Source organism: Malurus melanocephalus, unplaced genomic scaffold, assembly GCF_030028575.1.
Source record: "Malurus melanocephalus ecotype Western Australia unplaced genomic scaffold, MMel_1.1 scaffold_0, whole genome shotgun sequence".
Lineage (NCBI taxonomy): Eukaryota > Metazoa > Chordata > Aves > Passeriformes > Maluridae > Malurus > Malurus melanocephalus.
This window is the reverse complement of record NW_026623232.1, coordinates 7,836,908-7,863,099: the sequence shown is the minus strand read 5'-3', so window position 1 is coordinate 7,863,099 and position 26,192 is coordinate 7,836,908. Positions and strand designations below refer to the sequence as shown.

Here is a 26,192-nt window from a genome sequence, read left to right as displayed (position 1 = left end):
TTTCCTAAAGTGTGTGCTAATGGTCTTGTGTATTGGGAGAGCTGATGTTTAAATCCTGTGTCACTACCAAAAAATTCTTCACTTTGAGAAGAATTTTCACTTCAGTCATCAGTAAAGCCAATTCTAAATGTTGATTGTATATAACAAAATAATTTTAATTACAAAATATGCATTATAAGTGAATTCTTGAAAAAAACATAATATGGCTGGTTTTGTTTTTTTTAATCTTGAATTARGTGATATTTAATCTACACGTTTTTCCTTCTAGTGGCTTAAATATGACAAATTCCTAGGTTGAATATTTGCTCTGATTAGTATGTTCAAGATAACAACTGTCTATATCTAACATCTTTTGTTACCTTCTTGGTTTTGGTTTAAGAAAATGGAAACTATGATTGGTACATTTAAATGCTTTACATATTTTGTAATTTAAAGGYGAAATCATTAGAAATGCTTTAAAGCCAAGCAAGACAAGCAAATTAATTATATAGTTCATACACTATGAGTGATTACAACAAGAACCTACTAATTGTTTTTACTAAATAAGAAATCCTTTTATGTAATTTTTTTAAAAATTCATATGTAATAATGGGTAGTGATTATACTGAATCTTCTTTATAGTGGGCTGAGGGAGTGTCACTCTTTTCTTGTCTGCATCTSTTATGCCTTTAGGATAAGGTCATAACACAGTCAAGGGCATGATTTGGATGCTTCTGCCTATTGTAAAGGACTCTAGTTGCAGGTTATTTGGCACTTTTAGTAAACATTGTTGCTCTTAAGTTTTATTTTCTTGCTAAAACAGACACGATATCTAACTCATAAAGAGAATGTGCTTGCTTCTGGTTATGTATGAAGAGAAAAAAAAGAGGAAACTAAGGCAAAGCTTGGTCTCCTATTCCTCAGTTGCATTTCTTAATTATACACTACCTTTCTACTCTGAGAACTACTTTTTAAAATACAAACGTCCATATTGCAGTATTTTTGAGTATTTGACCAGTATCTTTGTGCAGCATTCTATACTGCCAGTATGTAAATCTGAGTTTAGTGGAAAACATTTAAATATAAAATTTATACCTTAATTTATGTTTCACATTTCTAACACTTCTAAGTGTGATTTTGTTGTGGACTTTTTGTTTGGTTTTGTTTTAGTATACCTGGTAAATTGAGATGCCTACCCCTAGAAAAAGAAACTAAGTGCAAAACAAAGACATTGATTGAAATATATATCTAGGTACTTCATGTGTATGTACATACTGCATCAATCGTGTACATATTTGAACTGCCAGGAGAAAAAAATTATCTTCCTGGTTTTAATTATAGTTGATGACTCGGCCGTAATGCATTACTTTCTTGATTAGTTTGAAGCTCAAGAAGCAGCATTTTCTGAAAATAACGCTTGAGTGTTGTATGTATGGAAAACTGCTTCCACTTCCAAAGTCAAAGGATTAGACACTATACCATTTCTTACAAGACATTATATAAAATCCTAGTGAAATAATTTTGTTCTAACGCAATATGCTTAAAAACCATGGAACACACTTTTATTAAGGAAGAGCTCAAAGGACAGAATTAAGTTAGGATACCACTGAGTATAATGCAATGATCTTACAGCTATTCGGTGATCCACGATTTCCCCATCAAGTTCTTACRGAATATTATGACTGGTTTATTTTTCACCAGGAGCATATTTAAATTGGCAGAGAACTTARTATTTCAGATGCCTTACTTCTGTCAAGCCATGAGATGTGTCATGGAACTTGGAAGGAAATTTGCTTTGCATAGCTTCATGTCATCCTTGAAGGGACTCCCTTTTCCAAGGCGGTWGAGCTGATGCTTCTCAAGTGTATTAAAGGGTTTATAAGTATGMTGGGCTATATTTTATTAAAGTGGCTTCTTAAATAAAAGTGGAATGTAAATATTCATACTTATACTTGTAAAAGCTGGAGATATACTAATACTTCGCTCTTTTTTCTTGATCAATATGTACACAGCCTGGTTTAATGAGTTTGTAACATGGGCTTTTCATCTATTACAGTGAAACACATGCTGCTAGAAAAGAAGCCACAAAGGTTAAGATGTGACCTTTAAGGTTGGAATATTTCTAACTTGTTGCAAAAAACATTTCAGATTTGAAAATACAAAAATACCCTATCTGATATATGTAGTTTATGTACAATATGTATATAGTATGACATTTTCAGGCTGGCTTTGTGGAAGATTGCATTAAGTGGAATAAAAACTGAAAGTGTCCTAAGATTCCTTTTTTGACTATTTAAAAATTATTGTATTTTGAAATCTAATGTGTTTACTGTACACTGCAACTCCTATTTTGGTCTTAAAACACTTCAGTGTAAGACTGAAATAACTTGATTAAATAAAGGTAATTATTTTGCAGTCTTGCTGTAAGCAACAGATTTTGCTTGTTATCTAGAAGGAATTTTGATTTCTAAAGCATTATTTACAATAAAGTCAGTGTTATTACTACTAAATTATGAAAATTTCCATCCTTACTGTAATTGAGAATCAATGCTATGATTATGTGGGCCATTCAGCTGCACGATCATGCATTTTTCATGTGCTAATCTGTTGTTACCGTAARAATGGCAGCATAAAATGCTTTTAGTTCACAAAATTAGCATTTCATATTTCCTGAAATGGTAATGTACAGATATAGTGTGACTGAATTTGATCATTCTATTTGTTGCTGCTCATATAGTTTTGGTAATTAATTTCTTTAGGTTCATTAGGAATCAAATACTGCAAGTTGATGATGATTTGCTAACTTGTAATAGTCTAATTTACTTGAGTAGTAGTACAGTATTGGACAGATCCAGGAACCATGCTGCCTCAGGGTTAGGAAGAAATGTCAGTCCACTAGTATAGATGCCAGCTGCAAACAGGGCATTGTTGAAGAGCTATATAAGAAGTGTGTGGCCATCACATGCTAGGCAGCTTCTTTCTCCATGTGAATCAACAATATGATTGATACTTTATTACTTTGGGTCAAGACAAAGGGGTCTTGTATCTTAAAATTTGTTGCACATGTTCTGTTCGCATCTGAGTCCACACTGAAGTACACGGTGTGCAAGTTGCATGCGTACACTGGCTCCAAATTGCCCATCTGACATTTTTCTTTTTCATGAKACATGCTCTTAATTTTTGTCCTGTGCGAGACCACTCTTTTATTTTAAAGCTCTAAAGATTTTGTTTGCACTGTGTTAGCAGAGCAAACAAGATCCAAGGGAAAATGTTTATTCCAGAAGGATTTCTAATGCCGTTGTACTTCAGCCCAAGAAAACTGGTTTGCTGGTGTATAAAATACACATCAAGACAGAAGAAGGACAGACATTTACAATAAAATAGAAGTTTTTACTAAATGGGAAAAAATCTGTTAGTGATCATGATAGTACTTTGGGACAAATGACCTTTGAGGATCAAATGTGTAGAGGAAAAGCACAGGTTTGTGTTGCACTGTGTTATTATACTATGGGTAAAGTGTAGGACTGAAGAAGATGCTAGATAGAGTCAGAAAAACCAACGTGATTAGTTTTAAACATTACTTTGAAACTGAAGGTTGTCTATGATTTGGTTTTTATTACCATTATTAAGCATGTAGATTGTCATAGAGAAGAAAACAATCTGATCATTATGTCTACTAAAAGGCCTTTTGAAATAAATATGCCAGCAACAAATGTTGTTGCATCAAAGGAAAATTTTACTAGACAAAGGGGTGAAATTACAGAAGCCACAGAAGAACATACAAACTTCTGGGTAAGAGGTAAAAATCAGTTTCTGAAAAGCAAGCCAAAGTTTTCATTTTGGTAATTTTCTTCTTTCCTGAAGACTATTTAGAACTATATTTGCACAGTGCAAAACGTATTTTAGAGCTAAGGCTTAAACCTTTACTTTTAGTCTCRGGATCAGTAATTTTTTTGTAATTATATTTTGTCTTATGTAATATAAAGATGCAAGGGATGAGAAATTTAGCCATTTTGTAAGATTGCTAGAGGATATAAAAGCCTTACGTAAACAATATGAGTTTTCAACATGGAGTGTACATCAAGAGACAAGTTTTCTGTTGTTTTCTCTGTTCTCAAGAGGCATGAGCAGATCAATGCRTATTATAAACTATGTCTCATAACAGTTATACCCTTCAGGGGCCTTTCCAGTGAAGCACATTTGATATTTGCTTGATACCTCTCCATTCCTAACCTAGGAGATGATGCCCCAGCTATTGAAAGCACTTTCCAAGTTTCTGTTTGTCAATGTATTTTATGTAATGTSCTGCAAGAAACATCATAAAAAACAAATCAAATATTTTAGCAACTTTGCAAACTTGTTTGTTTCTTGCATTATATTATTTGTATTAAACAAACATGAGAATATAATGTAAATACGTAAAGAGTTAGGTGTGTGGAATATTCAGTGCGTTCTCCCATTTATAGTTGCATTTTTGTGGGATTTTAACAGTCATTTTGCCATTTCTTTGCTATGTATTTGAATGTCTCTACCTGTAGAAATTATGTAGTGTTGGGAGAAGGAGATAAACAGTTCTATAATAAACATCATTTATTTGCAGCTCTTGTCAACCTTGTAATAAGATTTGCAATGTCTTTTTATAACAAATAAAATTTTTATAGTACATTTATTATACTGCTCATACTAGATATACATTTCTCCATGTAATCTTCATCATGAGATTAATACCCTCTTATTATTTTACTCAGTGAAAATAGCAGTATAAATTTGGTTTTTTTGTGAGCAGTCTCCAAGAATTCTATTGATCAGAAATAAAAAGTCAAGTGTCTATTGAAAATGACACAAACTCTACTGCASAAGAGAAAGAAAAAGAAAAAAAAAGTCTGATGTTGCTATTCAATTATATATAGTTTTCCTCTTAATATTMTCTTCTCTTTTGGGGTATAGGAGAGATTTCTTCCTCAAATCTATGTATAAAAGGTTCTCCAAAAAATTACAAAAATGTTGTACTGTAGATTTTTGCACGTGCTACATGGAAGGAATAACAAGTTAGTGCATTTAGATAGTATAATTTGCTAAGTAGATTTTTAGATATTAAGTGAAATGTGCCATTCAGTGGAAGTTAAAATGTTTACCAGCTGAGTTGGTAAATCTCAGTTGTGTATCACCAGTTACCATGGGGCAGTGCAACCACAGGATTGCCCCACCAAGGAATAAACTCAAAGCTTAACTGCAGCTGAAAAAATTAGAAATGTTGCTGTTACGGCTTTCTTTGTAATTTCCAGCTCAGTTGATTGCATCTTCCTCTATAGCAGATGGGGTAGATAGGGTGTTATATAATTTCTAGTTGCATTATATTTGGTTTCAGTGAGACGTGTTGACCATCTGTGTGTGTGTGTTTGGTTGAAGAAAATGTTTTCTTCGAAGCTGTTGGAGTCTAGTGATACATAGTGTTATTCATCCAGTAAAATTAAAGCTTTCTTACAGCATTTATCAAGGAGTGAATTCCATGGAGATAGAACTTTWCTGTGTGCTTTACTCTTCTGACAAGATATCCAAGCTGCTGAAAGATCCATTTTTTTTTCTGAGATTGGTAGGGAAATTTGATTTTCAGACCAGTATTTTTGAGCTTTATCTGTTCTCCTATGCTGTGAATATTGCAAATGGATTGTTTAGCTCTGATCTTCAGCCCGATTAAGAGATGCACTTCTAAGCTCAGGAGAATTACTCATCTAAAGTAACGAGTGACCTTGGCTAGAAAAGCTTTCTATCTTGCAGCTGTTGGCTTCCTTTGATTTGTCTGGTTACTTCAAATGAGCTGCACTAGCTTCGAAAACCTTGATACCCTTAATATTTGACCATTCCTTAGCTGATCGGTCCAAGAGCGGTTCTGTGTATATTTGGTTTAAAATCTGCAGCTGCTTTTCAGATGTAGCCAAAAGGAAATTTGCTGATATGCATAAATATGGTTGAGATGATAAACATCAAAAAAAGAAAATCCTAGGATATTAAGAGAGAGAATTCACTGAAGAAAGTGGCATTCAATTTCCTGTTTTGTCATTTACATATGCGATACCATAATTTTTATACAGCTACCATGCCCATAAGCATATCAACATAATTTTCTAAAACAAGAAATGACAAATTATCTTTTCAAGCTTGCACTTGGTAAATGAAAACAAATTAAGTTTCAATTTCTTTCTGTGTGCTCCTGGAAAATTTTATTCATTACCAGAAAGGAAATGTTTCTCCATTCAGGAGAGAATTGTAACAATTATATATTATATGCAGTGACAAAACAGTGTTCGGCTGTCTTTTCTGATTAAAGTGTCAGCTATTCTGAGGACCCTACTTTCAGCCATTTCTTACTATATTTTCTTTTGTATAATGCTGATATTTTTCTTTTTCTTCCCAGGTTATTTAACAGGTTTTCTAAGCAAAACTATGGGAGAAAAAGCTGTTGTTCAGTTACCTTGCRTAGATCTGTGTTACAGACAGGTATGAAGACAGGTCACACACACAAATCCAAAATAATCATGAGTTACTGGGTCAAATTACAGTTTCCCATTCATGGAGACATTTGATATCACGGTAGATAAAAGGCTGAATTTTTATTGCTATTTCGCTCGCTCCCAATAGTGCTACTTTCTTCATCCCTTGTTCCCTGTCTCCTCCTCCTTGGACCCGTCTATAATCATGTATTACTCGATATTACACATAGGACTATCTGGTTTTTGCCAGTACACTGTTCTCATTGTGATGAACTAATACCTTATGGAGGTATTAGGAGTAGGTTTGCCATTTTGCCAAAGCAGGACAAAGTAAGCAAGAGCAATACATGACCAGAGCCCAGGAGCAAAGAAACCTCCATGCATTTTGGCAAACGCAGCTGCAAATGCCATCTATGTGAAAGTTAACCACATCCGGTGGAACTAGAGCACTTGGTGCTAGCACCGTGTCAACTGGGGCTGGACTGGCTTCTGTGGGACCTGAAGAAGGAGTAATGACACACTCATTAGTATCCAAACTAGCTTATTTGAAGCTTTAAATAAAGAATTTCATTGTAGTATAAATGTGCTTTTAGATTGTTAGGTTGAAGTTTGATGGCTTCTCAACGAAATTTATCAAGTAAAATCTGACACRTTTATTCACTGGCATTGCATGTTAGATTTTTTTAAAAGTCTGTTCTTCAGATTTATTTCTAATAGAAACATTATTGCCATGAGAAAAGTTTGTTTTGCACTTACAAAAAATTTCTCTCTTTTGCCTGCAAATAAAAGGCATAATCCGGAATCTATAGTGACTAGAGGGATTTCACAGTTGTTAKTGCTTGAGGTTTGGATTTTTGTTTCAAGTGCAGTTACAGGACAATATTCTTTAACTTATGTAAGAGGAGGGATAAATAGACTGTAACAATGCTGGCTTTTCTTACTACATTCTTACCCTTTTTTCATCCTTAACTTAASCATGATAAATGGGAAAATTCTATTGACACAAAGGCTGTTACAAGATGAGAGTAGCTTGCAATTATTAGTGTTGTTTTAATGTTGTTGAAATCATTAATTTGAGAATAGATTCACCTAACAACTGTATGATTTGCTTTTATCTTCATAGCAACTTTTTGGTTGCAGTAGATTTGTGGATATTGTTTTTAAAACCAGATCATTTTAATCAGAAAATGTTAGTATCCTGAAAATCCCAAATTATTTTTAAACCAGCTAACCAAGTCATTAAAAATAATGGAAAAAAAAGAATAGCAGCTGCATAGTTAGTATCTGGTATGTCCCATTTTAATTTTCATGGCAGAAGCCATGCCTTTCAGATAAACCTTTTGCTTTACTGGATCAATTTGCTGTGCTTTTTTTCCCATTTGGATTTTTTTTTCACTGTTCCATTCTTGATATCTGTAATTCTTGTTTTCAGACAAGAATATTCTTTATTCTGTTTAAATTTTTAACTTAGTGTGAAATACATGTATTAAAAGCAAATTTTAAGAAAGTGTTAAATATGGGCACAAAGAAAATTTTAGCCCGCAATGTTTTTTTCTGTCAGTAGAATCATGGTTTAGTAAAAGCTGCAATAGGAAAAGCTCTGGTGTTGTCATCCTACAGCAGTGAAGCAGATTAAAGTCCGTAGTGCAAGGACACTCATGTAGGAGATTTAGTATTCCTGGCAAGGAAAAGTGAGAGAAGGTGGTTGATTAATGAGTCTGCCTAAAACTGAAATTCCAGTGCTTTGACTTTATATGCTCCTTATATGCTTTTACATCTCTGTAGAGAAGAGTTGAGCAAACAATGCAAACAGAAGGTTTTCTATAGCCCTGCAGTTGTGACTCACTGTGAGTTAATAGCTATATTGCTGTCCTGGCTGTGTTAATTATGATGTACCAGCTCACTAGCTAATACAAGAGACCCTTGATTCTATTCTGGCTGGAATTCAGCTTGCTTATTTGGACACTACAGAGAGCGAATGATACCTGGGTTGCCCCCTCTGAGTTTGTAATAGTGGCAGCAATTTAGAGAAGACACTCATAATTCTAGATAAAAAAAATCCTAGTGAAGATTAGCATTAACATACAGACAGTGGCTCTTCTAGATACAACGAGGTGTATTTTGCACTTCAAGATTGGTTGGTTCCAATCACTAGTGACTCCAAAGCTACAATAAAGTCTCCAGGTACAATCTACTGTTCATAGGAGAGCCTCTATTTGAATAATAAACAACTCGTTCTTGTTCTGTCCCTTGACTGTAAACATTTCTAGTCTCCTCTTCCCACACAATCTTTCTTCCCATAGACACCRTTCTCAGACCTTGCTCTTATTTTAACTTTGCTTTTTTATCATTCAGTTCCATGTGTTATGATGTATGCTGCTTGACATATAAGGAGAAAGAATTTTGGAGTGACAGAGGCTAGAAAACATTTCAACTTTATAAAAACTAAATGCCTTTATTAAAAAAAAAAAACAAACCAATCCAAATTCTGCATGCTGACTGCCAGCCATGGTCTGCTTACTTCAGAAGTGAGATGGTTCCAAGGTTCTAAATACTGAGCACTAGTCTCCAGACTTTATTGATTGCATGCCCCATCAGTAAAAAGTTTGTGAGCATACCCCCCCTAATATATCTGTATTTATTTATTGAAAATAAATACACATAAATATACAACTTGATGATAAATAAGTATACACTCTTGTAAGTGCAGCCCTACTGAGGTAGAAGACGCGTGCCTGGATTACATTTTCATAAGGAAACCATCTTTGATTCAGAGAGAGACTTTTTTTATCACTTGAAGGTTAGCGTTCTTATTTGTATATGTTACAAACTGTTTCTTAATGAAATTTAATGGAACTTATAAAGCATCTAGGAACTTACTAAAGCATCTTTGCTTGTTTTGGGAAGTTGCTCTTCAGTAATTTTTTTTAACTAGAAACCCTAAGTCCCTCGGGAGCTTTTGGAATCCTCTACAGCATGTCTGCTGGTACATAAATGTTATTCAAAGGAAAACAACAGAATTCTTATAGCTGTGCTTCAAGGTCTGTTAACTGCATATATGATAACAACCATTTCTCATACTCCTCCTACAGTGATTTCAATTGGGAATCAATATGGTCCTAAATAAATATAATAGACATAGTATCTCTCCCAGCTCATAAATTAGGCAGTTGCTAAGACATAATGAAGCTTTGTGTTGTCGTCACCTTTTGTATATAAAGGAAGTTCATAGGAATATTTTGCGTGGATTTCAGTGCACTTTGCTTGAGCTTCACGTCAGAAGACAGGGAAATATTTTCTTTAGGCATGTTGAAATGAAGCACAGAAAATTTCCCAGGAAAATGGAAAGCCAGGAATAGAACAAAAAAAATCTCATGTAAGCTTTAGGAAAAAAAAATAAAATCACATTCTTTTGATAAAGGCCTCTTAAAAAGAAGCATATTGGGACATATAATTTTTTGATTGATAACCTTTTAGTTTAGTGTTTTGGATATATTTATTCTCATATTCAGACAAACTATTCCAATGCAATCATAATTGGACTGTAGAAGAGGTTACAGGAACTTGGCCAATTATCTTGTGTATTTAAGCTGTGTATTTGAACATGTTTGTATCCACTCTTGAAATTTGAATTCACTGTAAGGCAGACACTGTAACAGTTCAAGTAATGGCAGGTGCAGAGAGGTTATAAAACTGATGAGGAGAGTTTAGGACTGCTTCTTGGGACAAGTGAAAAGTTGGAAGTGTGAAGAGGTATTAGTAAGTRAACTATCTACATCAAATACCAACCAAAGTGAAAAGCAAATAAAAGGAGTATCAGGATGAAACACAAGGAAGACTTACTGAAGGAAATAAATTATAAGTAAGAATTATACATGTAAAGAAGACATTGACAGTCCAGACATCATGTTAGAAACATAAGGAATCTTCTTTGTTTTACACATTACATGTTTCAATTATAGAAACTCATTGTCCTAAAATGTTCTGGCATCCAAAAACAAGAARTAGGTTCAATGTATCATAGAAAATGCAGATTTGGAAGGGACCCACAAGGATCACTGAGTCCAGCTTAAGTCCCTGCATGGAAGAGCCCCAAGAATAGCACCATGTGCCCAAGAGCATCATCCTGACACTTCTTGAGCTCTGTCAGGCTGCTGCTGTGATCACCTCCCTGCAGAGTCTCTTCCAGTGTCAAACCACCCTCTGGGTGAAGAACCTTTTCTTCATATCCGACTCAAACGTCCCGTGATACAATTTCAGGTGATTCCCACATGATCAGTGGATCACCAGAGAGCAAAAATCAGTGTCTGCCTCTCCAGTTCTCCTCGTGAGGAAGTTACAGATTGCAATGAGCTTTCCCCTCAGTCTCCTCCAGGCTGAACAGACCAAGTGACCTCGGCTGCTCCTCATATGACTTCCCCTCATCTTTGTAGCCCTCTTGTCTGTTTTTTATTGTAGCACCCACAACTGCACACAGTATTCAAGGTGGAGCTGCCCCAGTGCAGAGCAGAGTGGGACAATCACCCACCTTGCCCAGCCTGATGCCCCCCAGGACAGGGTTGGCCCTCCTGGCTGCCAGGGCACTTCTGACTCATGTTCAACTTACCATCGACCAGGACTCCCAGGTCCCTTTCCATGGGTGCCATGGTTATCTTCTTGCCCTTCTTGAAAATCCAGACATTTGCCAAGTTTCAGTCAACTGAGACCTCTCCATATTCCCAGGACCACTCAAAAATCATTGAGAGAGGCCTCACAATGATATAAGCCAGCTATTTTAGTATTCTTGAATGAATCCCATTAGGGTCCATAGACTTCTAGGGATCCAGCTGGCAGGGAGCAGCATATCTTTCACAAGTTCAGGATTGGCTGGGAGTTTTATCGTTCTCACAGCCATGGTTCTCCAGCTCAGGGAACTGGAATCCTAGCCTATCATTGGTGTTGAACACAGAGGTAAAGAAAGCATTAAACACCTCTGCCTTGTCTCTGTCCCTGTTTGTGAGAGTCACATCCTGTAATGGGTCAGTGTTATTTCTGCACTGCTTTTGCCATCAACATATTTTAAAAAGCCTTTTTAAAATAAATAGTCAAGTTTGTGGAGGTCAGCTAGGTTGAGGAATTTCCAGACACAGTCCTTTTTCTCTCAAATGCTTAGGTGTTCTCTCAGATTCCTATTTCTGGAAGCCTCCATTAGAGTAAATAATATTACCGTATTTTATCCCCCTGTCTACTCATGCTTTCTGTCGGAAGTGGGATATCGGCTGTATGATTTTAGGCCTGACCCAGTAATGTATCACTCATTCCTAGAAGTCTTTTAAAAGTCATGAGAATGACTTGAATAGAAATTCTCTGAGAGAGAATATTAAGTTGCACTTCCATGTTGTCTCTCAGAGCTCCCAAATGATTACATTTCCCTTCTTCAAGATATTCTTTTCCCAGTAGTAATTAGTTTCTTTGCAAACAAAGAAATATGGACCAGGCCAGACTGGAGATGAGAACATTTAGAACTTTTGCTACAAAATACCAGGCCTGCCTAAGCCTCAGGGAATAGAAAGAAAATGGCATGTTCTGTTTCCTGCATAGTTGTAAGTCTGTTAGGGAATCTGAGCAGTGAACTGTTTCCTTCTTTATTAGCTTCAGACACCTTCTTTTTCTTCTTCTTTTACGATTAGGGGTTAAGGTAAGGAAATGCACCACTCTAGGTTGAAGAATCTGCTTTGAAATTACACAGTAAAAATACAAATGTATACCTGAAAGATATCAATGAATGGATTAAAAAAACTTTCAAGTTTTCTGTAAAATTTGTTCTTTTGAAATCTGGACTATGTTACTTGCTGACAACTGCAGTAGCTAATAAATTGCTAGTAGCTAAAAAGGCAAAGAATATTGCACTTTTTAAAACTGGTATTCCTTTAAGTCTGGRGTTCTTTTTAAATGTGGATGTGAAAACTAGTGATTTAGATACAGATAAACAGCTGTTTTTGCCTTGATGGTCATGAGTACTGTATTGCATGCAGTGGTGGAAGCTGAGCTGAAATCTTTAAAGACACTGAAATGTGCTCAATGTTAATAGAACAATTTGCTAATGGACTAGAAAGCTCTAATCAGTATTAAAAATCACTTGAGACTTACGGGTTTTTGTGGGGTTTTTTGTGGTTTTTTTTTTTTTTTTTTAATATTGCTTGGGATTACATAAACAGAGTCTGACATACTCATAATTTATGGGCCTTATTTTACACTAGCCAAAATTAATGCTCTAATAAATACCTATTTCTCTAAAGCTCTTTTAAGTTGGTAATAATATGGTTACGTAAAAATTCCCTTAATGGCTTGCATATTTGACAAGTACTGTTTCAATTAAAACAGTGTGAAGCATGTGCCAGTACTGTTTTACATCTCAGTTGTTTTAGTGCCAGGGTGATTTGTGGTGTCTGGCCTGCCAGTACAAAGGTTCAGCCTCCTTTAAACATCCTTTAATACTGAGTGKTTCTGGACTGTGACAGTTGTCACAGTATTGTGAAGCAATTCATCACAGCCTAACAAAACTGYAGTTGTCCTGCCTCTACTAGCCATGAATATATATATCTTGTGAAACACTTTGTTTAAACTAGTTCAGCTATAAACATCTTGATTCACCCCCAAAATAGGGCCTTCGTGTCAGATTCATTGTGTGAAGGGAAGAACTTTTAAGTGACATGTGATTAAACTTGGCTGTGTAGATGTGAACAAGATAAGTAATTTCTAGTTGAGAGAAACTGGTTTATTTAGCTGCTTGAAAATTCCTTCATACTTGATGGAAACCTGCTTGGCTGCCTTGTGCATCTGCAGTAACGCTGCAGTATCTGTTCAGCAGTTTTGTGGGAAACACATCCAAACAATGACTGAAAGCCGTGGGATGTGTATTTGAAGTGAGAATGATAGGAAATAGTTGAAATTATAAAAAACCCAACAATTCTGATCAAAGCAGATTTAAAGGTAATATGATCTGGGTGTCTTAATTAAGTAATTTCTCAAGAGTTTGGTATGCAGTTATGTAACTTAAAATCTCAATGTCTAGGGTTACAAACTTTGGGAAATCCAAAATAGTTTTAGTAATGTATAATGAAAGCCCTGACTTGTGTTTTGGAGAAGAGCTTTTCTTAGCTTGATGATGCAAAAAGTATGTTGACAATTTTCTCCCAACTGCCATTCTTTTCTGTTAATGACCTGGATTTCTTGCTTTAATGCCACATAAGACCAGTAATTTTTGTGCTATGTGAGTAATTCTATAATTTGTGCTATGTGAGATATTTTCCTGTGTGATCTCCAGCTGCTTCAGAGGGGTGAGAGCATTGAATCAGAATCTACCAGCCTCCTGCAGATATCTGGGGTAGTTTACAGCATATTACCTGAATGCAATACTGAATTGAATTGTCAATGTCAACTTCAGAGCACTCTGAATTACATTTTAGCATTTTTCACTATATAAGTAGGAATCTATGACTATAAGAACTGATTCTGTGTACAGTTCTGTATTTGTGCATTCCCCTTGGCTAGAACAAGGTGAACATAAAAATGTGGTATTGGTCCAATTTGTAGACTTTTCTCTGGCAAGTCAGTCTTCTCTGAGAATGCGAGGAGGAATGTAGTCTATAATTATCTTCAGTTTCTTAAAATTGGAGGTCATTCAGTGTTTGAAATTAAGAGGTTGCTGCTCCAGATAATATCAAGTCAGTGCAGTTTCCCACCTTTGTTACACCCAGCACAGAGATAAAGGAGTTGAACATTTCACTTCATTAAGCAAATTATTCTAGTTAGTTATTGGCATATTAATGGATCAGCTAGGACAAGTAAAATAGTACTGTTGCATTTTACTGATTTCAGCCATTRAATATCTGCTCCTCAATCTGTCTTCTGATACTTTTCATCAGCAGTAAAAATTACAAGTGGGGTGTATGTGTGAAAAAAGTCTGTCCAAATAACTGCATAGCTTTTTTTCCTCACTTATCTATGTGTTATGATGGAATATATCATCTTCATCTCCAAGTTAGTATTTGCAGTATTTTGCAACATACTGTGTTGGTTCAGTGTCAGGTAAGCTGCAATAGATAACGATTCTGACAGAATGTTTTGAATCATAACCTATATTTTTCCTGGAAGTTTGATTAGTCAAATCCAAGCCACTGTAGCGTAACTTCAAGGACACTCAGTTGGTGTTCACTGATGCATAGCTTAGTGAGATGTAATCTTTACATTATTTGGAATTTAACCACTGTAAATAAATTGCTTTTGTATAACTGCACTAAAATATGATCCATAATTTTGCAGACAATATCCTGAACTTGCTGTTGATTTTCAGCAGTTCTAAACATCTGAAATATATCTGATTTTTTAATAACTTTAGCTTGTAATTCATTATTGGATTGCAAGCTTCGTATTTAGCTAGAAATAAGAAAAGGGAATATGTTGATGAATATCTTTATTTCTACATCTCATTTCTCTTGTTGTCTTTTCCCATGTATTATTCATCTTTTGAGAAGAGCCATCAATGCCTAAAGGTGCCTTTTTCATTAATTCTGATTTGTCTAGACAATTTATAAATTGATGTGTTCTGTGCCCCAAGAGAAAAAGGATGTATTGCTTTGGTAAAAAACCAAATACCCTGTGGTTACATTAGGCCTTGAAAGGAAATGATAGCAGGATTGTAGTAATCCATGCCACTGCACAACTTCCTTTGTGAACAAAATTCTAACAGGAAAAACTCAGAGGCTGTTCATAGGATGGATGGAAGGAGCCTCCACTAGATCTAGTTGCCATCTGTGCTCTGTTACAGACGCTGCATTATCTGTCTTAAATTTATTGCAACAGTATTTTCTCGTGCATGACATAAAATATTTTTGTACAAGAACTTAAATATGGGAAATGTTGTACAAATTATAAAACAAATCAACAGAGCTTTTCAGATCAAGTCAGCGAAGTTATTCTGTCATTGTAAATAATGTCCAAAAGAATGATATAATATGCTATTTGTGACTTTTTGTATAGCTGTTTAATATATATTGCTTTATTTTTTTTTTACTTTAAGTTTGGAGAAGAAGTCATTATTTTATATGGAGTACTAAATGGAGTCAGAGTCAGTTGAAATGCGGAACTGATTTTTAAATATATGTTCATAAAGGATGTACAGGTGTATATTTTGTCAGTTAAATAACACCACTATAATAACTCCCTGCCCTTCTGGGGACAGAGTTTTATGAAGCATCCTGCAGGACAACCTATTTAGGCAGTGGTACAATAAAGTAAATGGATTCTGCATAACCCTAATCTGAGATGCAGAATTTTCAAATCGAGACTGTTAGCAGAAACTAGCTCAACTTATTTTACGTTTGTAGAAGATCTTTGAAAGGAACCTTGCAATWACATCTTTTTCACTTAGAACAATCATGTCTGTACAATAGAATCTTAAWTATTGCATTAGAATGAAAAAGAACAAAGTATAATAATTGGGGTTTTTTGGTCAGATGGAACATGGGGATGAATTTTTCATTTCCCACCCTTTTCTTCTAGACTTATTCTCCATCCTAATTTTTTTTAAAGCTGGTATTACAATGCGAATTTTTATGAACTCAAATGTAATACTGAAATATACCCAAAATAAAAATACAGGGCAGCCACTTTACAATGCAAAATTCTTGCACTGGTGTTGATGGCAGCACATTTAGCTACAGTACTTTATATRGCAGTTGAATCACTGGACTGAAAAGCATACCAAAAAAATATTCCATAAAAACAAAATGCACCAAAACAAAGTGAAGAAATAGTAATTTTACTAATTTTAAGAAAGGAATTGGGGATAAATTGCATAGAAGCTAAGAAGAAAGAACAGCAAGTCAACCTTTCAGCTTATGAAAGAATTAACTAAAATTTTTTACATGTTAACTGCATTGCTTTTTAAAGGACTGCTGCTTGGAAATAAATCTCAAATATGCATGCAATTGGAAATGAAYAATGAGCTATGAGAAAAGAGGTAGCAGGCTGGGTTGCTCACAAGGAGGCTTCGTAACAAGMGAAGGAGAAAGAAAAGTAAAATATTAGAGGTATAAAGGAAAGAAGACAAATTAATGTCAGTAGAATATTTTATGTAGCTACTATTGTAAATCTTTGAAACTTATCTTTATGAACTATGTAAGTATCAGTAAACTTTATTTCTTAAGGAGGTAAACACGGGTACTTCCAGTTAGCTGTTCTGTACTTGGATGCTGAGGGAACTGACAGTCAGAATTCAGTCTTCTGTGATTGTCAAGGCAGTTTCATAATCTCATAGCTCTCCTAATTGCTAAAAAACTGGAGCACGTCTCAATTCAAAGTCAGGCTCTTGGCTTAGATAAAGCAATACTCTTCTCATGCAAAACTTCTGAGTGACCTTTTGATAGTAAAATAGTAATAAGCCTGCAGCAATTTTGTTTTTCCTGTTTATAAGGTTATAACTTTAAGGTTTCCCAGAATTATAAATATGTTGCAATTTATCAAAAACATGATTTTAATCATAAAACTATGTGAATGAAATAAAAAAGGAACTCATAACATATGCCAGAGAGCTCCAACAAAATTAGTTTCTAATGTGAAATGTTACATATGTGCATGTATGTGCCAATGTCTGTAATTGTCACACAAATGACAATATGAGATACTAGGATTTTATGTTGTAAAGACTCTAAGACATCAAAATTGTTCCATTTTAGTGAGAGAGGGTAACTATTGTTAGTCAAAATTGTCTGCAGTAACCTACAGTAACTTAACTTTTTGCATATAATTGCATAGCTTTGACAATCTGTTTTAGTCAATTTTTAGAGAGAATGTCTTTGATTTTTTTCATTCAATTCTAAAAGTATCCCAGAAGATTGATTTTTATATAGAAAAGTTTATCTGTGAATTTGAAAGCTTTTTTTCCCCCTCAAATAGTCTTCCTGTGTTCTTGTGGCTATTTTTCAGTCGCCTCAACAGTCTATGCTTAGAACAATCATCACTGACACATTTCATCTATTAGCTAAACAGCTGAAAAGGAGTGTTGTGAAAGCTGTGAAATAAAAAAACTCAATAACTGTTTTACACAGTACTTTTTCTGTCAGGCCAAGAGACAGGAAGTTGAATTTACAAGTTCTGTTTTTCATTTTGCAGAGCTACTAGAGAAGACACACAGAAGAGAGGAAGAAATGGGAGCTCTCCAGGTACATTTTTTGCTCAATTATCTAGTTACATTTTATTATTTTGTCACCCTTAAAATTACCAAATTGTGTTACAGCATTATGATTTTCTGAACTGCCTTGTGGTTTAAATTCAGATTTGGAAATAYATGCAAATACAGACCCAATAGCTAGTAATGCTCACTGCTGAGTTTCTTCACTGATTGGGTTAAATTCTCTGGGCTGTGTTTCTTTTTTCTGTTAAGCTGAATAAAACGGAAGTATTCTAAGAAAGTATTTAAAGTCTCTGAAGCATTAAATGTTCATAATCACCTTTCTGAGAAGAATGGACGAGTCAATATATGCTAGGAACTGATACAATATTATAAATCCTTATTGTATGTCTTCTACCAGTAAAGCTGTTTGTGCTAAGTACTTTAAATTTGCGCTTAGGAAGTCAGATTTGCCCTAAGCTCAGCTTTGGAATAGTATTTAAACCTTACAGTCAAAGAAAACATATTCCTTTCAAATTGAAATGGCTAAAAAAGCAAAAACAGGCTGGAATGTCTGAATTGTGAGGCTCAGGAGGCTATGAGGGAGGGCAGTGTGTGTATTCTTCAGAATACGGAAAGAAAAAAAGAAWATTTTAATAACAAATTGCTGCAAACAATGCCCAATATGAATATAAAAACGTTTACATACAATATGAAGAGGGTATCAATGAGTCAGCATTCTGTATGTACTGAAAGCRGGACATTTGTGAGGGAATTGATGAAGATAAGGCTCATAGAGAAAATGAAATTATGTATTGACCTGAGTTTTGGCCATAGGAGTTGGTTTGAAGATAAGCCTTCTCATATAGTAAATAGGAGGCATCTTGAGGGCTAGAGGTATCAAAGAAGTTAGTGTACAAACAGTTTGATCCAGTTAGAAGAGAGAAGTTGCAAGACCCAAAAGTTACACAACACACCAATCCAGCTGTTTCCTGTTCAAACAAAAATCTTGGCCTGGCTTTCTGGCAGCTCAAGTTCAACAAGGCTGAGAGCTTGTCTGCGCAAGCAGTTTACACAGGTGCATATCTGGTTACATCAATGTAAAAAGATCCCCTTTCATGTGAAGCAATTCTGCATCTGCTTTCATGTGAAGCTTTATGGTTGACAAATTGTTCTAATGATATTACTTCTGATTGAATGAGGAGTAATTTTATACTGCAGGAAGTTGCATCACAGTAGTGGCTAAATGTGCCTGCCTGACTTTCATGCTCCTGATTAAATTGCTCTATTCCTTTCCTTAACTGGCAGTTCTGGTTAAGAGTGTGAATTGTAGTGCTCTGGCTGCTGCTTTTTTATTCAAATGCTTGATAGCAGTTTTTTCGCCCTTCAGCTATCCATACTTTCACAGTCAAATAGTGTATAAATTATCCTTAGTAAATTTCCTAATACATTAGATGCTAGTCTAGAAAATCATCTGCTGAGATTGTAAGAGTTTATTATATTTTTAGAATTTGGCAACTATATAATGCACTTTATTCAATGCATGAGCCATTTTGAAAACACTATTTTGAGAACACATTGGAACCATCCTACTCACTCTAAGACCCTTTTTTGCAAAGTAGTCCTCTTTAACTGAAYACATTTATATCCGAATTGCTGTTCATTATTGCCAGAAAGTTATGAGATCTGKAAATACCCTCTTTTTTATGGTAATGAGTTTGTTTTTTGTTGCAGAATATTTAAATAAATATGTGTGTTTGCCACTACAGTTTTGTGGAGGAGCAAACATCTCTAAATCTATCTGAGTTTGTAACATAATATTTTTTGTCATAAGTTTGTTCTGATTGTGGAAATAGTCTGTATCTCAGACCTGCTTCTAAAAAAGAATAAAGACTTTAACACATGATACACTAATGAGAAAAAATTGAGTAATATTTGAGCAAGGTAAGAATTCCTGTAATGTCTTAATGGTCACCTAAACACTTGAATATATGTTTCATCAGATTATTTAAAATACTGTATGTAGTCAGAGCATAGTGCCAAATACATCATCCTGATTTGACTAGCTCCATATTTTTCTTTAAAATACTTTGCAATGGGAAAGGAATGATAAAATATATAAAAGAAATTTGCAGATACTGGGTTCTTTGTATTTTGTGCTGGATTAAAGCTGACACAAGTCTGTTTTATTTGTTTGAATAATGTCATCCTGTTATTAATAAAACATTATTCAGAGCTATTTCTGGATGAAAGAATAATGATATGGAATTTACTTTTTAGTTTTCTAAGGAAATGCGTAAAAGAAAACTTAGCCTGGTGCTAAGATGACATGAATTCCAAAACATGATGGATTTACAGTAAGAGATGATCAAAAAAAGAAATCATTCTTTGGATATGTAAGAGTAAAATCAACAACACTGAAAAACTAATATACTAATTGAAAAAATGTAATGGAATAATATTTTCAAATTATTGAAATAATTTTTCAAATTTTCAAACCTTTTCTTACCTTGTTTCTGGGGAGCTTCTTATTTTTGAGACAAATTTCTGAGTGGGATAGTTGATAAATAGGTTAGACATCCAATTAAAGTACAACTGTTCCTACTCAGTAAGACTTTTACAAAAAACTCTACATATGATCACCAAAAAACCAAAATTAATCCTATTCATCATTCTTTGACTTACTCTGTGTTTATATTCTTTGCTTGTGTTTTTTTAGGAACGTATTATGGCCTTAGAAATGGTAAGTTTCTTAAATTAATTTCCAAACCTATCACAATGACATTGCTGATAATTTGTCTAAATTATGATTTTTTAAAAAATGTTGTAGTTCTGGGGTTTTAATTGTCATTTTACTTTTAAGAGAAAATGTGATAATTTTGCACTGCACTTTTCTACACTACAGTATTTGCATACTTGTTGTATGAAATGCAGTGTTGTATTTTTCTGTACAATTCAGTCCTCATCCCATCCCAGAGAAATGTTTGTATCCATACAAAAGATGTCATTTTTCTAACACTTTTTGTGGTTGAGGTCCATGTGATAGATGTAGTTATTTCAGTCACTGCTATGTGTKCTTACTTGTTCAGACTGGGAGGTGCAGGCAAAATCAGTTCACCTGCCCATATCAACACTACAACTAAAATCATAAAGGAAATAGGATTTTAATTTTTAATTAATATCATTTAATAAGATACTAAGTTGGAAGAACAAAACTTTATGCCTGTATGTGCCCTGAATGCATTACCCAGATATCCCAAGCTCGTAAGTCCATCAAGTGGAATAGCTTCAATGAGTTTCAGCTTGTCCTGTAATTTCAGAATCATGCTTCTTTCCTCTCATGTAGGAATGTCCAATAAGACAGCACAAATTGTATTTATCAGGCCCATAGTTTATTTTAATGAGAAATCCAGGAAATTTCATCTAAAGAAACCACTACTGAGACAGTATCAATGCTGCAAATATAAACTTTTACAATTTATTTGTATAAATTATTATTTTATTCTTTCTGATAGCCTCTGCATCTCTGAAAACAGTTTCTGATTTCAAAAATATATTAAAAAAGTATTCATATCTTAATAAAAAGCTTTCATTCACTCATGAAAGGCCCTTTGGAAATCAGAGTACTGAGCTGTAACTCCTGCCTTGTAGAAGCAGGAAGTTAATGCTGACATTCAGTGTCTTGGCACTTCACACAGTGCTGTCTGAGTGTCAGGTGTTGACAGGACATTAATTCTGTTCAGGACCTTCTCTTATTCACGATTTGCTTACATGACAACCAGTTAGGCATTTATCCATTGCAGTCCATTTCTTACAAACCGTGAGTTAAACTGCCTGCAAATTCCTTGTCCTTCCTGCTCCCAGAGCTATTTTGACACAGGCAGAAGATAGTTTCTAGCAAATACCACAATGTCATGCAAATTCAGTCTGTATTTTGTGACAGTATTTTTTTCTATTTTTTTCTGGAGCTCTTCTCCTTTTTATACTTCAAATATTTCCTACTTTAAAAAGGCAGGTTTGTAAGTTATTGTTCAGATGGAAGAAAAGGATTATTATCATCAGTAAAATATGCTTTTATTTCCTAATGCAAGTTGGGAGGTAACACCTGAATGCAAATTTGTGATGCTAAATCCTAGTGCTGTTATTGTTGATATTGGAAGGTGTGTAGTGTTAAGCCCTGACATTGTAGGCAAGACAAGTATAGTCATCACTAAGGCTCTTGAACACACTGAAGCACTCATTTTACTTTTGCCATAAACTTCTCTGTGATGTCAGGCAAATAACTTACACTGAATTTTTCAAATACTTTCAACTACCTTGTATTTCTCATTTTCTGGGTGTCTGAATTTGTGAATTTTGAGGCCAGATTTTCAGAAATGCAATAATAGTGAAAGCTGAATTTAATGGGAGCTCTGTCTGTCTATATTGCTAAGTCAATACTCAAAAGTCAGATATTAGATAGCTCACAGGAATACTTTAAATTGCTGAGTGGGTTTGACCTTTATGTTTCTATTTCAGTTCTGAGGATAGTAGCACTCTCACTCCTCCTTCCCTTCATTGATCTTAAAAAGAAGAATAATGCTTATGCAGTCTGAATGAGTCAGGATAAGCTATGATAGAAAAGGTTTTGATCAAAAGAATGAATAAGGCTTGCTCGTTAAGGGATCCCTAAGAACCTTTAAATTTATGGTATATATGTCTACATAGCTGTCTGTGGAGCTTTTATGAGTACATAATAGTTTTGGTACTTATATAYTTGTATGGATTTATATAATTTTCATATCACCTGTTATTTGAGTGCTTTGAGCACATAAAAAGGCATTTTGAGATTTGATTCAGGTTATAGAAAACAAATGGAATTAGAGACATAAGACATTGCATTGAAATTCAAACAGAATAGTGAAAAAAATGCTGTGAAGGAAAAACACAAATTTCTTAGAATTTTGACAGTGATAGTACATGAGAGACATGAGATGCAAGATACAAAAATGAGCTAGAGAAGGCAAAAGACACACACACACMCCCAGAGACATGTACATATACTATACAAAATGCATAAGAAATCATCAGTTCTCCAGACCTTTTTTTTTTAATCAGATCATAGGATGTCTGGTTAGGAGTCTCMTCTGTGTTTTCTTCCACAACATTCTTACTCTGCCTGATACTGGAAAAAATGGCTCTGCACAGGAGTGATGTAGTTTAGTTCAGAATTGTCTGAGATTCACCATAAATGTGAAGTCTCTTGCTGTTACTTTTAAAATTGATTCTACCCTGCATATTCCTTTTTGATCAACAGAAGATACATCTACATCTAACAGTAAGAGCATTTTTAAAATCTTTAGACTGAGGTTTTAACCTAAACAAGCTGTCTTGTACGTATTTTAAGAAGCTAATTTAGCAGCCTACTCTCTTCCTTTGCTCTACAATCTATTAATTTCTACTTCCTGTACTTGACAGTGAAATTGTTGTATTAGCCATGTAATGAACTTCCCAACTTAGATAATAAAAAAAATTTGGGAAAGAAATTTGACATGAACCCTTCAGATTCCGTTCATAGCTCTGGGTGAATAAATCTTCCAGGCCTAGCTTAATCTGACACTGTGATTTTGTGACTTACTGCGAACTTAGAGGAGGTCCCTTGCCTCTCTCTAAGGAACTGCGTGTCAACTGCTTCTCTCAGCAGTCTGAGCTGGAAGCTCCATCTCCTGTCTACCTGACAGTGTCTTGGGTCTTCTATTTCCTTAGCTAACTCCTGTTTCCAGAAGAAAGTGCTGTTTTATGAACCTCCTTCAAAACATGACACATGATCTGATCACTCCCTTAAGGAGCCTGAGTACCCATCAGAAGACATTTTAGGATATTTTGGCTCTTTTTCTTCAATCAGATCAATTTTGCAGTATTACTCAATAGATAGATGCACCACTTCTTGCTCCAGCAGGTTGTGCAGTACAGGGGCAGAAGCTGGAAGGTAAGAGGGAAGAACAAGGTCAATTAGACAGACTCATTAGTGGATACAACAAGAGTTGAAGAACCAGTGTGTTTTCTGGAATAATCCTTCGACTCTTGAGAAGTGTCAGTGGAGTAACAAGTACAGGCAAAATTGAGGTTTTGAGTGTCTAGGTATTATGTGTTTTGTTTGACTCTTTTATTTGGTTTAATCCTGTTTAATAAAGTCAATTTAGTTATTTGATTGGTATTAACAAGGAAATGTCCTGATTACTTTAGTAATCAATTATGCAGTCTGAAATTTTGAGAGAATGAATATGATTTATCTTTTAAATAAGATGATTTACTTTATTCTTGAGTTGTTACATGTACGATTTGGCTCTATTATTTTTAGAGAAAGAGATATGATTTTTTGGKGAAAAAAATCTGCATTGTATTCTCAGATGTGGCTACAATAGAAAGTGTAGTTATTTCTCATAAAGAAGTCAGGATGCATTTTGTACTTGCACACTGCTACTRTGCCATGCTTGGGATTTTAGGGGGTTTCTGTAAATTATATACTGTTCTTTGTGAGCACAAGATGGAAGTCATATTCCACTGCCTTACTATTACTAGTCTGACTTAAAAGACTACAGAATTTAATTTGAAATCAACCACATCCTGAAGCTATTCCAGCAAACATATGCATTCTATATCCTTTGATCAATAAAACAGCTTGTTGTTTTCAGTAGAGAACCCAGAAGTAAGGTTAACACTTAGAACACTTGGATCAGACTTTTCTGGATACAATTCAACTTTTTTTACAATGTCCATAAATCTAGGTTAACTCCAGTAATGCTGTAAGAATTCAGCAAAATTGTTATTTAATATGAATTTTCTGTTCAGTATGAACATTTATGCATTTTCTTGTAACTCAGTTTTATATTCATGAAAGTAGGGTTTTGAATACCAGTAAAACAAATCTTTGTCTGCATCCACTCAGCAATGTAAAAGCTATTAGATTATTCTCCTGTAGTAGCAGTCTCAAATTTGCATCAGTTTCCTGGTTTATCATCCAATTTAAAAGAATTGGAAGGATAACAATACCAAATGCATTTTGCAGAGAGATTATATGACTGCCTGACACCATCCATTTTTAGGTGCTCGCTCTCCCTCTCTGTGTCTCTTTCAATGTGCCTCTCATCAATAAGTAAATCTTGCTGTTGGCTCTTGAGTTTATTTCACAATTTTCATACTTTGCATGTATGGATGTTGAGGGAATATTGAATCAAAGGGTTAATGCTTTCTTTTCCCCTTGTTTTGATTCTGTAGTATCTTGCCAAAACTACCATCACATCAAAGGCCTTCTGGTCCTTCCAGAATATAGTCATTCTTTGATCTTATAAAAATGACCATGAGAGGAGGAGCAGTTTGAGATCCTCTGTCCTGCCTGCCTCACCCTTTCCTTTCCTTTCATCGGCCAGTGTGTCACTTCCCTTCATTGGGCTTCCCAGAGCCCTTCCTCTGCCCATTCCCACCAAGGAACTTCTGATTCCTGATGGTGCTTGCAGCCTGCTGTTTCTTTTCTCCTAAAGCTCAGCTTTCTCTTCCCTTCTTTCTTGATGCTGTCTTTTCACCCTAGGTGTCTATTGTTCTGGTTTAATACCCAGCTACTTGTCCATCCTCTGCTCCCTGCTRTTTGGTATTTCACGTGTTCTTTCAGGTTTTTCCTAATACAGTCACCTCTAGTTTTCTTCTGCCAATATTTTTTCCCCTTTAAAAGAATTTCTTTTGCTGCTAGGAGTATGACCTTTTTAACAATTGCCTTTCTCTCCATTCATACCTATTTCTCACTTTCTGGCTAATTCAAGGTTCAGAATGGAAACTTAAAATGCTGAATATATAGATGTATAAGATTTTCCTGATTTATGGATTACATTTAAGGCTTGCCCAAAGTCCACAAGCTAAGCATACATGTATATTTCTAATGTTGCCTCTCTAATCCTTCTGCCTTCAAAAACCTGATATATAAAATGATTTTTAAATTACTCTTCTTTAAAAATATAAAAAATAATTACTGTATTAATTCAAGAAATAAAATGACATATTGTTCAAAATATAGATATGTTTGCATTAAGAGTTTAAATACTAAATTTACAGATAAGCATAATCAAGAATATCTTGCTGTGAATTTGTTAAAGAATAATTAAAATTTTGGCTAAGAATTAAGTACTAAAATGCTTGTAAGAGGTTACAAAATGTAGGTAACTAAATTTTATTAAACTAATCTCTGGTAGTCAGAATGACAGTTTTATATTTGTTTATTGACAATTAAAAACTGCATATCTAACACTTGGTCTGATAAGTTMATAGTTTCTCCAATGATTATATATTGGAAAATATATATTAGAGAACCACACCATGGTTAAAGTTGGAAAAGACTTCTACTACTCATCTGGTCCAGTCCCCCTGTTCAAGCAGGGGCACCCTGAACCRGTTGCCCAGGACTGTGTCCAAATGGCTTTTGAATATCTCCTAGGATGAAAATATGGTGACCTCCATGGACAGCCTGTGCCAGTGCTTTTTTCCCCTCACAATGAGAAAGTATCTCCTGTGTTCAGATGGAACCTCCCATGTTTGAGTTT

General features: G+C 34.7%; 1 protein-coding gene across 3 annotated transcripts in view; it reads left to right on the top strand.

Annotated features, from left to right (window-relative positions):
* The window catches only part of CEP128 (centrosomal protein 128), a 114,278-nt gene that overhangs the window by 58,793 nt on the left and 29,293 nt on the right, over positions 1-26,192 (top strand). For all 3 annotated transcript variants that reach the window (XM_057381197.1, XM_057381111.1, XM_057381281.1), the window contains exons 20-21: positions 17,625-17,674; positions 20,342-20,365. In XM_057381197.1, the coding sequence (XP_057237180.1) occupies positions 17,625-17,674; positions 20,342-20,365 (74 nt within the window). The remainder of the gene's footprint in view (positions 1-17,624; positions 17,675-20,341; positions 20,366-26,192) is intronic.